The 14659-nt window shown below is 54.8% G+C and overlaps 2 protein-coding genes across 4 annotated transcripts in view; one reads left to right on the top strand and one right to left on the bottom strand.

Annotated features, from left to right (window-relative positions):
- The first annotated feature begins 2700 nt into the window (after positions 1 to 2700).
- Positions 2701 to 8431, top strand: ISL2 (ISL LIM homeobox 2). Its single transcript, XM_032267299.1, has 6 exons — positions 2701 to 2918; positions 3752 to 3941; positions 4216 to 4478; positions 6220 to 6503; positions 7085 to 7252; positions 7671 to 8431. The coding sequence occupies exons 1-6, from the start codon at positions 2861 to 2863 to the stop codon at positions 7785 to 7787; spliced, it is 1080 nt and encodes a 359-aa protein (XP_032123190.1). The 5' UTR covers positions 2701 to 2860; the 3' UTR covers positions 7788 to 8431.
- A 5677-nt stretch (positions 8432 to 14108) lies between these two features.
- The window catches only part of SCAPER (S-phase cyclin A associated protein in the ER), a 537506-nt gene continuing 536955 nt past the window's right edge, over positions 14109 to 14659 (bottom strand). For all 3 annotated transcript variants that reach the window (XM_032267297.1, XM_032267296.1, XM_032267298.1), the window contains one exon: positions 14109 to 14650. In XM_032267297.1, the coding sequence (XP_032123188.1) occupies positions 14547 to 14650 (104 nt within the window). In that variant the 3' untranslated portion in view covers positions 14109 to 14546. The remainder of the gene's footprint in view (positions 14651 to 14659) is intronic.

Here is a 14659-nt window from a genome sequence, read left to right as displayed (position 1 = left end):
CACACATTGAAATACACAAAGAAATCATCAGATGACACGCACCGAGACGTAGTTAGACCTCCCCTCCCCACCCAGACACACCCAGGCAGTGTGGGCAGAGGCTCCCAACATAAAGATACAGCCACAATCACAGTTGTCGTAATTAACACGTATGTAGCACTTACTCTGCGCTGGTATTGCTCTAACCCCTTTCCACAGAATACAGGTATTGATCGACTTACGACCTATGCAACTTACGACCATTCGACTTTACGACCACAATGTTTTGCAAATATTAAACCAGTTGTACTGGTAATGCAGTGTTTTACTTAAACCTGACGAGTGTAAAAATAAGAAACAAAAATGAACAAAGAAAATTATGATATACAACAATAATGAAAGAAAATTATGATAAAATATGACTTAAAGAGTTTTATAACATCATTTCACAGTACTGTACATATAGCCTACCCAACTTACAACCAAATAGTGTTACGACCGGTCTGTCGGAACCTATCGTGGTTGTAAGTCGAGCACTAGCTGTAGTTTATTTAATTGTTACCTAATAGAGATAGCTACGCTTATTATACCCCATTTTGCAGATGAGGAAACCGAGGGAAGGAGAATTAAAATAAGATCCCCGAGGTCACGCAGGTGGCCTGGCACAGCCACAGGCACAGACACCCTCTCCCTCTCTCCGGTCCCCTATTTACATAAACACATCCATTCAAACGCACCATCCCTCAACCCCTGACCTGCCGGCACACACTCAGGTTGAGGGCTTTCCGGGGGACTGTTGACCCAAGATGCAAGAAATGGCCTGTTGGCTGACGGTTGGTAAACCGTAACTAGAACCGGACTAGGGGCCGGGCTCGGTGGCTCAGCCTGTAATCCCAGCACTTTGGGAGGCCGAGGTGGGCAGATCACGAGGTTAGGAGTTGGAGACCAGCCTGACCAACATGGTGAAACCCCGTCCCTACTAAAAACACAAAAATTAGCCGGGCATCGTGGCGCGCGCCTGTAGTCCCAGCTACTCGGAGTCTGAGGCAGGAGAATCGCTTGAACTCAGGAGGTGGAGGTTGCACTGAACCGAGATCACACCACTGCTCTCCAGCCTGGGAGACAAAGACAGACTTCAAAAAAAAAAAAAAAAAAAACAGCCGAACCAGCGGGAAGACTAGATGTTCTAAAGGTGGAGACGGAGGGCAAAAGCCTGAAGCTATTGGACGGGGCATAAAGCGCTCAGCGCGGGGCCGGTGAGGAACGTTTACTGTGGACCACTATTGAGTAACAATGTTAGCGTGTACTTGGGGCCTCGCTCTGGCCGTCTGCAAAGCCTCGTCCTGAGCCCTTGGTTGCACCTTTTCGAGGCCAAGCAACCTCAGGCTCTTAGAACTGCAGTCGCGACCGCGCCCTCAGGCCCGCAAGCCCGAAGGTCTGGGCCAGCGTCTGGGATGCCGGCGAAGACACTTTATCCGCAGGCGCCTCACCTCGCGCCCCACCCAGGCGCACACCAAGTTCTTAGTACTCCTTTTAATGGGAAAACAAGAACAGACACCATGGTTGGATAAATGTTATTTATAATTCATGGGCAAGTCTTTGAACCCTTTCAAACAAAAAACCCACAGCGATTTCTTTGAAAGAAAGGATGCCTGGACTCTGCTCAGAACTCTCAGACTGTCTCAGGACCAACGAGCTGCCTCGCAGAGAGCACTGTAAATTACCCAGAGCCTCGCGTTCGTTTGTGATTATTTGCATTGCAGTGGGTTTTGAAATGAAGCACAAGAGTTTGGAAAATCTTTTGTTTTGGAAATGGGACACGCGACCCCAGCAGTGTTCCTAGAAGCTATGCGGTTTGGGCAGGGGAAAAATGGGGGGTGGGGCGGGGCGGGGGAGCCCGTGTTACATTTAAAACAACAACAACAAATAATAATAATAAAAAAAAGCAAGGAGGTGGAGCGGGAGGAGGAGGTGGTGGTGGAGGAGGTGGAGCCGGAGCAGCAGCAGCAAGGATCGAGTCAGGACCCGTCCCAGTCCCGGGTGAGCGCATTTGGATTCTGCATTCTGGCTCAACCCACTTAATGCTTCAACTTGACGTTTTCTACAGGCTGTGTGGATAGGAGGGTCCAAACAGAGTTTATCAGAACCCAGATGGTCCTTCTCTAACTTCTCTCTCTCTAGCTTGGACCCGAGGAACAAAGGCACACCAGAGGAGAAAGGTGACCATCTGGACGATGACGGTCACATCCAAACGGATCCCACTTTTCCCAAGCGCTCTCGTCCTGAGAGTGCGTTTTTTAATATTTAAAATTTATATAAGAAGGGAGCTCTTCAAAGAGAGCCACCTCCACCCTCAGGTATCCATCACACAGCTCCAGCGCGCCTGGGAAACCCGCCCCCAAAGTCCAAGAGGAAGCTCAGAGTTGTAGCGGCCGCGGAGCCAGCTCGGCGGTGACGCAAGGTCCAGTAGCGATTGCCAGACCCCGGGTCGGAGAGAGGATCCTCGTCGATTTCGGGGTGGGGGGGGCTGCGCTCCATTGTTCACTCCGGGCCAATCAGGGTTGGCACACTTCCTCCCAGCCAATCTCCCTTCACTCCCAGCCTCCCACCCAAACCCACCCCGCCCATCATCCCCCGGGTCCCCATCACCTCCCCCGCATCCCCGGCAGTTCAGGGGAAGCTTCATGACGCCACAGGTCCCGCCCCCAGCTCCGGCCCGGGGCGAATGCGTGTTGACGTCATGCTGCGTGCGGGCCGGTGCGGAATCGCTCCTTCAACTCCACGGGGCAGGAGGAGTTAGTTAGCAAAGAGCCGAGGCCCGGCGCGCGACCCTCGTCCTTCTGCCCCTGGCCGCACACTTTGCGCACATCTCTTTTTCTGCATGGTGGATATTATTTTTCATTATCCTTTTCTGGGTGCTATGGGTGATCATTCCAAGAGTAAGTCTTTCTGTGTGTGGGGGGGTGGGGTGTGTGTGTGCTTAATATGCAAAATTTCTAATGCAGAAAAATGTTTAGTGGATTCTACAAGTGGCTTCTATTTGTCAGGATAGTTTAGAAGAGAAAAAACGAATGCAAGTCTCCTACAAGACTGCTTATCTTTGGGAATCCTGTTGTTTTATTTTATAAGTAAACACTATTTCTCAAGCCGGCTAGGATGACTTCGGGCTGCGAAATCTGCTTCTGTTTTGCGCAAAGGCAATTAGGTTTGATTCAGGGATGTGGGGATTTTTATTTTTTTTAGTTGTTGTTTGCCTTTCTGTTTTTCAAAGCTAGGAAGCTTTCTCTCGCTTGCTCTGGGGTATTTAAACTAAGAACTGTCCTAGAGGCTGAGCAGGGACTGCCGAAAGCCTATGTGTCTGTGTTGGGATAGGAGGCAGCCGCTGTGAGTGCGAGTGTGTGAGCGGAAATGCCGGGACAGCACCGTTAGGTGTTGATGTCCAGGCGTCTGCAGTGCCTAACTGTGTATTCCCTCTTCTTAGTTTCGTGTTAGCGTTTAGTTTCAAGACACATCGACAAAACGACTGTGATTAGTGAATGTAATAGCGAAATATTTGGGGGCGGGGGACAGAAGAAGCCTTCAGCAATCCAGAAGATACTGGTTTTTCGTTTCCAATGGTCTGGACCTTTAGAAAGCTCATCACCTTTCCTTATGGTCGCAAGTCTTGAAAGGAAGAACAAGAGAACGAGCGGGTTGGGTTGGGGCTGGCCGGCTGAGGCCGGCCGGGGTGCGTGCAGTCAGGCCTGACACGCCCCGCGCCCTTTCCCTGCAGAGAAGCCCGGGACTGCCATGTGCGTGGGCTGCGGGAGTCAGATCCACGACCAGTTTATCCTGCGGGTGTCGCCCGACCTCGAGTGGCATGCCGCCTGCCTCAAGTGCGCCGAGTGCAGCCAGTACCTGGACGAGACGTGCACGTGCTTCGTGAGAGACGGGAAGACCTACTGCAAGCGGGACTATGTCAGGTGAGGCCAGCGGGAACGCGGGCTGGACCACCGAGCGCCGGGGCCGGGGCTGGCGGCTTGCCCGAGCGCCCCGGCTCTGCCCCGGGAGAAGGCCAGCCGCATCCCGCACGCGTGCTGCAGAGCGCCCCCGGGCCCGGGAATGCCCGCAGGCGGGTCACTGCAGCCTCCTGGTGGGCCACAAAGTGTCCTGGGCGCGCGCCGGAGTCGGTAGCAGCTGGGGAGACCAGGGCGGCCGAAGGCCCCGCGCTGACACCGCCGCGCCTTGGGCCCGCAGGCTGTTCGGCATCAAGTGCGCCAAGTGCCAGGTGGGCTTCAGCAGCAGCGACCTGGTGATGCGGGCGCGGGACAGCGTGTACCACATCGAGTGCTTCCGCTGCTCCGTGTGCAGCCGCCAGCTGCTGCCTGGGGACGAGTTCTCGCTGAGGGAGCACGAGCTGCTCTGCCGCGCCGACCACGGCCTCCTGCTCGAGCGCGCCGCGGCCGGCAGCCCGCGCAGCCCCGGCCCTCTCCCCGGCCCGCGCGGCCTGCATCTGCCAGGTAAGCGCGCCGGGGCCTATGCCGGGGTGTGTCCTTGCGTGTGTGTAGGGGCGCGCTTGTGTCCCCAACGAGATGTCACTTGTGTGTGGTGGTGTCTGCCGGGATGTTTTTCTGTATCAATGCGGAACTGTGCGCTGGCATCAAGGCTGTGTGTACACGTGTGTCCGGGAGAAACTGCTTGCGTATGAGCATGTGAGCACGGGGAATTGTGCAGAATCCTGTTCTCCATGACCAAGAACACGCCGGGCACAGTGCTAGCAGCAGGAGAGTGGATGACAACAGGGAATCTTAAGTGGTGTCCATCTTGGGGCTTGTATTAGGAATTTCTTGGAGGAATAAGTGTTATTGTCAGAGGGGAAGGAGGTTTGCCTAGGAGTATGTGTGTAATTAACAAGGCTCCCAAGTGGGAGCTGAGCAAGGGCTTGGGTCAGCCAGGAGCCAAGAACCCAACAAAGAGGGGTGTTTGCCTCCTGTTTTGAGGCCCAGTTTGATGAACAATTTAGCCAGGTTCTTCTGGGGGAGGCAGAGTATCAAGGCATAGTGGACTCTCGCTGGAATATTCTGGGTCCTGATCAGCAGCTGCCCAGAGTTGGGGTCTGAGTGTGTCACCAGCAAGGAGGGCTGAACAGAAACAGCGGTGCCTCCGCCCCAGGCAGGGCAGTTTCCCCCAGGTAGCCATCGGCCTGCAGCACACATCCGCAGACCAGGCTGGGCCTCTGGGTGCTTTGTGGCCTTGCCCCACTCTTTCCCTCTCTGTATCTCCACTTCCTCCCTATAGAAAGAGGAAATTGGGCTGAATGGACTATTTGTAAATATTTGTCCAGACCTAGAAATGTGTAGTGGGGAACATAAACCGAAATGGTGCAGCATAGATCCATGGTGTGTAGATTAGGTTCAAACGGAGATGTGAAATGGCAGGAAGCGGGTATTGAGTGCACCTCCGTCTGGGATCTCGGAGAGGCTCCCCTTTGTTTGTTTCGGGTTTCAGCCTGCAGGCTCTGGAATCAGTCACTGTTTCCCGGGGATGGAGAGAACCCGGGGCCAAGCGAGGAGAGTACCGGCGGCGGCCGCTCACCAGCTCAGTGGGTGGGAGGCCACTGGGCTGGGGAACCCGGAGCCTTGGGGAAAGAGACTCAGGGCCAAGGCCCAAGGGCGGGCAGGAAGGAAGTGCTGCAGGCCCCGGAGGCCTGTCCATACCCCTGGACGAGTATTTGACACAAGTGGCCCAGCTCTGTCCAAACGGGGTCTGAAGGAGGGGAAGGGCCCTTGTAGGCCTCGGGATATGCGCACCCCCACCCAGTCCCCGGAGCAACGCCGCGCCCCCAGTCCAGGTCGGTCCCTTTCCCTCTCCAGAGACCCAGGCGAGCCTCTTTCCTCTTCCTCTGAAACTCTGACTTCTTCCAGAGGGCTTCGCTCGTTCCAAGGGTCCTGCGACTAAACGAGGCAGATCCCCAAGCGGCCACTCCCTCCCCACAGCGGCCTGTCTAGAGCTCCAGCGCCCTGCTGGAGCTTGGGAGAGATCGCTGCGGGGCAGCCCGGCCCGGGAGCGAGAGAAAGAACGAAAATGCACAGCTCTCCGCATAAGGCGAACAGATGGAGAGGAAGACGAGCAATCAAACGAAATAAACAGAATAAAGCTGAAACGAAGTCGGGCCCCGGGGCGCTCGGCCGCCGGAGGTTGGGCGCAGGGCGGGTGGGTGGCGGCCCCTCCCTCACCTCTGGCCCCACCCTGTCCTGGCAGACCCTGGGTCGGGCCGGCAGCCCGCGTTGCGCCCGCATGTGCACAAGCAGACGGAGAAGACGACCCGCGTGCGGACTGTGCTCAACGAGAAGCAGCTGCACACACTGCGGACCTGCTACGCCGCCAACCCGCGGCCTGATGCTCTCATGAAGGAGCAGCTGGTGGAGATGACCGGCCTGAGCCCGCGGGTCATCCGCGTCTGGTTCCAGAATAAGCGCTGCAAAGACAAGAAGAAATCCATTCTCATGAAGCAGCTGCAGCAGCAGCAGCACAGCGACAAGACGGTGAGTGGCAGCGGGGCCGGAGGCGCGAGTTGGGTGGGGCCTGCACTTCCGCCGTGGTATCTGCGTGCCCTTCTCTGGGTGAGCCCCGGGAGATTCAGGGAGAATTGGGCACTCCGGATGGTGTATGTCTGTACCTTCAGAGCAAGACTTCCCTTGGGTTTGAGGCTTCCTGACTATTTTGTCTGGGATCCGGGTTTCTCCTTGTCCCAGCGGCAGCCACGGGTTGCAGGTACCGGGCGCTGCGTGGAGCCCGAGGCGACAAGGCTGTGGGCAGCGCCCGCCAGTTGGGCTGGTGGGTTCTGTCCTTCTGTTGGAAGCTGGAGAAAGGTGGGCGTGCAGGCCTTGCCTTTCCTCACCGGGTGGTTGGCTCCCAGCACGGAGAATGACCTATGGTGGCAAGTTTGCGGCCCCCGCAGATCCCGGGTGGAGAAAGAGGGCTCCTCCAATGCGGTCGAGTGTGCGCCTTCCCGCAAAGCAATGCAGACCACAATCACTCCCCAAGGTCTGGAGCTCCAGTCTCAAAGATGGCAGAAAAGGCCAGACCTAACTCGAGCACCCACCACCTTCTGCTTGCCCCACAGAGCCTTCAGGGACTAACCGGGACGCCCCTGGTAGCGGGCAGCCCCATCCGCCACGAGAATGCCGTGCAGGGCAGCGCAGTGGAGGTGCAGACGTACCAGCCGCCGTGGAAGGCGCTCAGCGAGTTCGCCCTCCAGAGCGACCTGGACCAACCCGCCTTCCAGCAGCTGGTGAGGCCCTGCCCTACCCGCCCCGACCTCAGTACTCTGTGGGTTGGGGATTTAGCCACTTAGCCTGGCCGAAAGGGGAGGGGGGTGGCCTTGGGCTGAGGGGCTGGGAACAGCCCTAGGCAGTGGGGGAGGGGGAACAGTGGCGGGTCCTGAAACCTCACCTCGGCCCATTACGCGCCCTAAACCAGATCTCCCTGGATTAAAGTGTGCATAAGAGAGGTCGCAGGATTAACCGACCCGCTCCCCCGCCCTAATCCACCCTGCGTGCGCCTGGGGACCTGGCCTCCTTTTCCGTAGGGCTTGCTCTCAGCCGGCGGCCGGTCCCCAGGGGACACTCCCCGACTCGGAGCACGCGGCCCTGGAGCACCAGCTCGGGTGCCTCTTCACCCGCCTCTTCCCGGTGTCTCCGCCGCCCCAGGTCTCCTTCTCCGAGTCCGGCTCCCTAGGCAACTCCTCCGGCAGCGACGTGACCTCCCTGTCCTCGCAGCTCCCGGACACCCCCAACAGTATGGTGCCGAGTCCCGTGGAGACGTGAGGGGGACCCCTCCCTGCCAGCCCGCGGACCTCGCATGCTCCCTGCATGAGACTCACCCATGCTCAGGCCATTCCAGCTCCGAAAGGTCTCTCGCCTTCGTAATTATTCTATTGTTATTTAAGAGAGAGGACCGGGAGACACGGTCTGGACAGCCCAAGGCGCCAGGATGCAACCTGCTTTCACCAGACTGCAGACCCCTGCTCCGAGGACTCTCATTTTTTCAAAACCAGAATTTGGGACTTACTAGGGCTAGCTCTGTCCTCTCCTCTCCGCGCTCCGCGTGGCCGCCGCTCTGTCTCTCCACGCCCCACCTGTGTCCCCACCTCCGCCGCCCCGAGCTCGCCCACGCCGCCCCCCGCCCCTCCCCGCCCCCGCTCCCGCTCCCGCTCCCCGGCGGCTTCTCCCGGTCTCCAGCGGGAAAAGGAAGGTGATAACGCAGAGGAACAGACACTCAAACCCCCAAAGCGCATGATTGCTGGGAAACAGTAGAAAGCAGCGTTGCCTTGAAAGCGTTTAAGTTATTCGACGGAGGACGGAGTGTGTGAGCCTTTGCCGAACAAACGTAAGTTATTGTTATTTATTGTGAGAACAGCCAGTTCACGGTGGGACTCGCATTTTGATCTTAATAAAAAATCATACCCCGGTGCGACGCCGCTCCCGTGTGCTGTTGGCGCGGCGGCAGGGCCGCAGGAGGAAGGTCCCCGGTCGGGCCGGCGTCGGCGGCCGCGGCTCAGCGTGGGCCTCGAGGGCTCCGCGTGCAGCGTGCGGGGCGGGTCCGGCGGGGATTGGGCGCGGCCGAGGGGCGGGGCCGGGCGCGTGCGCGCTGAAGCCCTCCCGGAGGCCCGCGCGCCCCTCCGACGACCCCGTGGCACCTGGGCGCGGACGCCCGCGGGCGGGGGCGGGACCCGTTTGGGCAGGAAACCCGCGGCGCCCTGTGGCGGCTGAGCGGCGGGCTCCCGCTTAGGGTCCTGCGGGCGAGGGCGCGCCCCGAGCCCCGAGCCCCGAGCCCCGCTCTCGCCAGGCGCCCCCGGCCTCGGTCCCGGCGCTTCCTTCCCCGGCCGTCCGCGGCCCTCGGTGAGGCGCGAAGCCCTCGCGCTGCCCCAACCCTGCGGCCCAGCAGCGAGGCCGACCCTAGCCAGACCCGGCGGCAGTGACAGGCAGTCCTCCGCGCGCTGTCCGGAGTGGATGCGCGACGTGATCAATCCGCGGCGTTTATTAGTTCCCCAGTCTAGACGGAGGCGGGGGCCGGGCGGCGGCTGCTTATCTGCGTTTGGCATCACCTGCAAGCGATACACCGAGGGGCCGCGGCGGGCCCCGCTAGGAGCGCGGCTGCCGGGAAAATAAGTCCACCCAGAACCAGTCTGGCGTGTCCTTGGTTTATTTTCTTTCCAGACCGAAGTGGAGGGGGTAGGGGGTGGGGGGTGGCCCGGGTGGGAGGGGGCTGGGAATGGCCCCTGGATACGCCGTGCCCAGGTCACTTGGTGTGACATTTCAAACCCTGCGACTTGTTTTCTTGAAAACTGGCTTTAGTGATCGCAGGAAGTAACCGAGAGACACTGAATCTCCAGTAGGCCCCGGGGCAAGTGCGCGCACCCACAAAAACAAAAAACCAAAAAAGAAAAAAAAAAAAACACGGAGGCTCAGGTTTTACTCTTCACAAATATTTAACCCTTTGGCAGCCTGGGACAGTTGTTTTTCCTAGACCAGCCTTCACTTAGTGGACTCGGAGCTTCCCGACTACCAGTTAGTCCCCCGCTGGTGTAAGAACCTCTGGCAGTGACTTGCCCGTTCCTTGTCCCTCGAGGTAAGCGACCCACAAGTGTATCCTCCTTTCTCCAAGGTTTGTTTTGAAAGTGGGCAACGCCCTCACTGGGTAGGGGATAGTTGCCATCTTATCTTAGGTAGAGGCTGGCAAGAGAAACGTGTCTGAAGGCCCTGGAGTCTTTAGATGGAGAAGTAGGTGCCTTCTGTTAGCCATGACTGCTTGGATGGCCAGAGGCCACTGTGCGTTTTTCAGCAGAGCTTGTGGCAGAATTCCTTCACACTCCCCCCACCCCCCCTACTTCCAGATGATGGAAGCTTTGCTGGCAATTACTGGAAAAAAAAAAAAAAAATGGGAGGAGGTGGAAAAATGGAGCCGCATTTATATTTTACTTCCTGAAAGTCAAGGTGATGCTGGCACAAATATTAAAGGGAACATTCCCTTTCTTTGAGATTTAGGAAATGGTGCTGCAAACTTAGAGATAAGGGAAGAGATAGGCAGGGTTAATGAGGACCAGCTTTACCGCTCAAGTGCCCAGAAATGGCTTTAATAATCAGGTCTGGGTTCTGTGAGGCTTCCTTCCTTTAACTTAGACCATTCCTCCCCAAATAGAAATACAGATTTCTCCTTTTACCTTCTGGCTGGCCGTTAGGTAGGGGGCTAAAACTTCCAATAAATCTTCCTTTCAAAAACTTGTGATTTTTCCAGAATATTTGAGTTTTCTCCTTTTTAACTAAAAAGGAAGTAAGGTTATTGAATAAAGAATTTCATTAACGGTTAATTCGCTCTGAATTTTTGCTTTTGACAGATTGCAGTGTTTTAATGCTATGAATGGAACTGTCTGCATTAGTTGTCTCTTAACATCTGTCTCTTTCCTTATCATCCATGCATCCAAAATCAAATTCCTCTTTTTGATATTTATATGAGTATGTCTGTCTTTTTTGAATATTGGGAGGTTACCCAGATAAAAGTGATATTGTGTGTTAGGATTCCTGCGTCTCTCTGTATCACTGTATAAAACATTACAAGCTTTTCTCTCCCACAGTTGCCACCCACCCAAAGGGGTGCATCACTTTCTATGTGGGTTTCCAGGGAAAGGGTTTAACTCTGAAGCCGTATTACAGTGGTCCCTAGTGAGGTGTTACATCCACGCTTGGTTAGTTACATTAATAAATATCAGTTTTACTGGTTCCCAGGTCATCTTTAAACATCTTCTGCAATACAGCAGGAATTTCCCTGTAAATTAAATTACCTGTAACAATTACAAGTGTTGTATTTTATGCTTACTGAACTTTTAACGTGAGATACCCAGTTGTGTAGTAAAAACTCAATTTAGTAAAAACTCAATTCAGTAAAAGAGGCCATAGGTGGAAAGAGGGAGTTATGTAACTAGATTGACTTTAGAATACGATTTTCTCAGAAGATTTAACTATTAATTTGGAGAGCTCTATGCAATTGAGGCAGGAAAGGGATTCCCAGAGATGGAAAGTTGATGGCTATGCATTTTTACACAAATTTAATACATATTTAAAAACTGCATAATTCTGGGAGATTCAGTCCCTGCGGCAGTATTTCCAACAAACTTTAATATTTAATGGATTGTGGAACAGAAATCAGGCTTTCTGTTTTGAATATGGAATAACAAAGTTCAGTTTCGTCAGAGCTGCAAATACAGGGTTTAAATGGACATTGTCTAAGATTATTCCTTAGAAAATTTGAGGTTCTGCCTCTCCTGCCTCGGGGAGGACACAGATGGCCACACATTTAGTTAGCTGTGCTTTCTCTTGGGTGTTCACCAAAGACACCAAGAGAATTAGTTGGATAGCAGCATGCTGGAGAGAGAAACAATGGATGCATAACTGTTTGCAGGCAAGTTCCCAGTGGAGTGGTGATAAAAGCAGGAAATTCAGAGTTTATTAAGCTGATGCGGGAAAGATTAGAGGCTTTTAAATCTGGGTCTGATTGATGTGAAAGTAAACTTTCTTGAAAATCCTGGGATTCAGTGCAGTTATGAGGATTGTGTGGCCAATTACAGACTAGCACCTTGTTGATGGAGATTGTGCATTGAAGATGCAGATGAATAGAAATAGCTTGAGAATAGTAATGAGAGCAGGAAAGGGCACAAGGAAATACTCCATTGGGATCCAGATGTAGAGTTGGGTAGGGAGCGGCCCGATGTATAAAGTACATTTGGGGCCCCAGCAACAGTCCTGCCAGAGAGGCGGGAGTGCAGGGTGAGCCCAGCTCTCCGCCTCGGTATCTACCTCCTGGTCCAGAAGGTCGGAGCCAGCGCGGGTGTGGGTCAAGGAGTGAGCGCAGGGGCCGGCAGGAGCTTAGGAAGGCCGGTTCCCCGTTGGGAAAGAGCGTATTTAAGTTAAAGTGTGGTTTGAGTGTAGCTGACTGGAGACCCCCAGGTTCGAGCGGGGTGGGGGTGGGGGGGGAGGCAGGGAGGGAGGAGGGACGAGGAAGTGGGAAGTGGAAGGATAGCGGATTGTGAGGAGGAGTAATTTCAAAACAGATTATCGAGACCCAAGACTTTCCAGAGCGTGGCAGATTGCCCTGGAAGAAATAACTCAGGAAGGCCGCGGTCCGGACCGAGGCTCCCGGGGCCAGGTTCAGGGTTCGAGGTCTCAGCTCAGCTACTGCTGGCGTCCGGAGGGCGGGAGAGCGGCGGGTCCCGAAGCTGCGGCTCCGACGTCCGGTTGCGCGAACGAGGCGGCGCGCTCCGCGGGAAGGGAGCATCGGCTGCTGGAGGGAATTGGCTTGGGCAACGCCGCTGAGCGTTCAAAGGTCGTTGCTCCCGGGCCTCGGGCAGCCTGTCCTATCCGACTCTTAATTCTGGGCAGTGAAGCCCGGCGAAGTTACAGCTTTCACTCCGAACACGCCCAGTCGCACCGTCGACTTCGCAGGCTGGGCCCAGCAGAGGCCTTTCGCCTCCAGCCAGCGGGCTCCGCTGCGGCCACTCAACCTCGGGAGAAAGCGACCTGCGGCGGCACTGCCTCCCCGAGCTGCACCCAGCGGCGCCCCGCGCACCTGGCGTGGCGCTCCCGCGAGCTCCGGAGATTTAGAAGCCGCAAAAGCCCGGGGAGCTGGAGCTTAAATCGCCCGGGCCGGGCCTGGGCGCCCGAAAGCAGCGAACTCGAGACCCCCTGGAACCGCGTGCGCGGGGAGGCAACGGGGCGCTCCGGGCCGGAGTCGCGCAGGCTCCCGGCTGGGTGGAGCCAGGGTTTGCCTCTCACTCCTCCTCCCCTCTGGGACTAGGGGGCAATGAGACGGTTCAATTAAATGTTTAATTGCGAATCCTGGTATGGTTTCTGGGAGGTTAGTCACAGCTGTCTCAATTATTTATGGCTTTTGGCAAATTTCCGACCAAGATAACTATATTCTATTGTGAAGCGTCTTGCAGGAAATCTTATAAATACTTGATGATTCCTTTCAGCTACAAGGATCCTGAGTCCACGCCCCGAGAGCGCGGGGCCCGCGGGCTTCGGGAACTCAGGTCCTGGGTGTGGAAGGAGCCCGCGGCCGACACCTGCCTCCGCCCCCGGGGCCGCTCGCTGGGCCTACTGCAGCCCCACCAAGGAGGAGCGTTGGGGTCGCCAGGGGCCACCCCTCGGCCTCGCAGGCGCGGCGCTCAACTCCGGGAGTTTCTGAGCGCCCGCGGCCCGCGGCTGGAGTCCTGGGTCCCGCGCCCTGGTGCCGGGCGGCCGAGTCGTCACGCAAGGCGGGAGGGTGGCCCTGGAGCAGGTCCCTCTGGCAGGGAGCTGCCAGTCCCCGCCCTCGAGCCGGATCGCGGCGCCGGAGACCCGCGGGGTGGGGGCACGGCCGGGCGGAGCCGGGGAGACGCCAGGGTCCTGCGCCCTCGGAGAGCTCGTTTTTTTTTTTTTTTTTTTTTTTTTTTTTAAATCAGACCTTTTAATTGCTCTCGGTTTGCAAAGAAGTAAAAAAAGAGCAAATACGTAACCCAGCAGCTCTGTGAGGCTCCAAAAAGAAGGGTCTGGAACACTAGGTGGGTAAGTTTGCTTTTGAAAAACGTAAAACTGGAAAATTCCCGCTCCGCAGTCTCGAGTCGAATACATTTTGAGGTCTTTTTTTCCCCAACCGTATCTTTTTTCTTGGTAATGTTTCATCATTATCTGACAGAAATTACTACTGATGTCACTCAGTGAAAGGCTTAGCACTGACCATCGGCTTAAGGTGGAGAAACGAGATCAAGACGTGAAAAGGGCAACACCTTCAGGCAGACACTCGATGGGCGCACAGGAGTGTGGGAAACCGTTCACCCCATCGCGGCCTTCCGTGTGACTTGGACTTCCGCCTTGCTTCGTTTCATAACCATTTGAGATTCACTAGGACACAACTTTTTAATCACTAATTTTTACTTAGGAGAATAATTTCAGCTCGGCAATGCCAAGAGAGGTTCTCAGGATTACCTGCTAGGAGAGTTGGGGCAGACCAAAGAGTACAATGCCTTAAGTTGATTTCAACTCGCCCCCAAACATATCATGTACTCAGAATGTGAAAGTGTTGTAAATATCTTTACCGTAGACCTTAAAAAGTGAGCAGGCAAACTTTTAAGTCTTTATTTAAGATACTTCAAGAGCTGGAGTTAACATTTTTCTTTCAGATTTTATTTCTGTAACATGAAAAGTCAACAATGAAAACAGAATAAGTTATTTTATTACAAGAACAAAACAGACTTGCTAATTTTGTCTACTTTCACCCATATTACAAATGCAAAGTATATATTATTGTAAGATGGAAGTTAACAAACTCCAAGATATTCTGCATAAATGAAATAAACTCAACTTGCAAAATTAGCAAGTAGAACATTCAAGTATCTACAGTCATTATAAATAGTGTAAAGTACATGCCATATCTACAGTGTAGGGAGAGCATAAACATGTGGAAATGAGTTCTTAAGGAAGAGTTAGAATGTTTGTTTGAACAATTAAAATATTAACAAGAGTACTCAAATACAGAATCAACCAAAACATTTATTTTTTCTCTTTTTTCAAGAAAAACTGTCGAGCTTCTTCCCAGGCCTGCTGAGGAAATCTGTTAGCCAGCTCAAGATAGTCTTGGGAACCAAGGCAATTCCCTGAGAGGG

The sequence above is a fragment of the Sapajus apella genome, unplaced genomic scaffold (assembly GCF_009761245.1).
Source record: "Sapajus apella isolate SASKATOON/1434 unplaced genomic scaffold, GSC_monkey_1.0 scaffold168, whole genome shotgun sequence".
NCBI classification, from domain to species: Eukaryota; Metazoa; Chordata; class Mammalia; order Primates; family Cebidae; genus Sapajus; species Sapajus apella.
Note: the sequence above shows the minus strand (reverse complement) of the source record. Positions and strands in the feature narration are given on the sequence as shown.

What these genes read in the sequence shown, in the direction of transcription:
- ISL2 (XM_032267299.1), top strand. Translation starts at nt 2,861, where the DNA reads ATGGTGGATATTATTTTTCATTATCCTTTTCTGGGTGCTATGGGTGAT. An exon ending in GCGCGGCCTGCATCTGCCAG is followed by an intron (nt 4,479 to 6,219) that starts GTAAGCGCGCCG and finishes CTGTCCTGGCAG; the next exon opens with ACCCTGGGTCGGGCCGGCAG. An exon ending in AACCCGCCTTCCAGCAGCTG is followed by an intron (nt 7,253 to 7,670) that starts GTGAGGCCCTGC and finishes CCGCCGCCCCAG; the next exon opens with GTCTCCTTCTCCGAGTCCGG.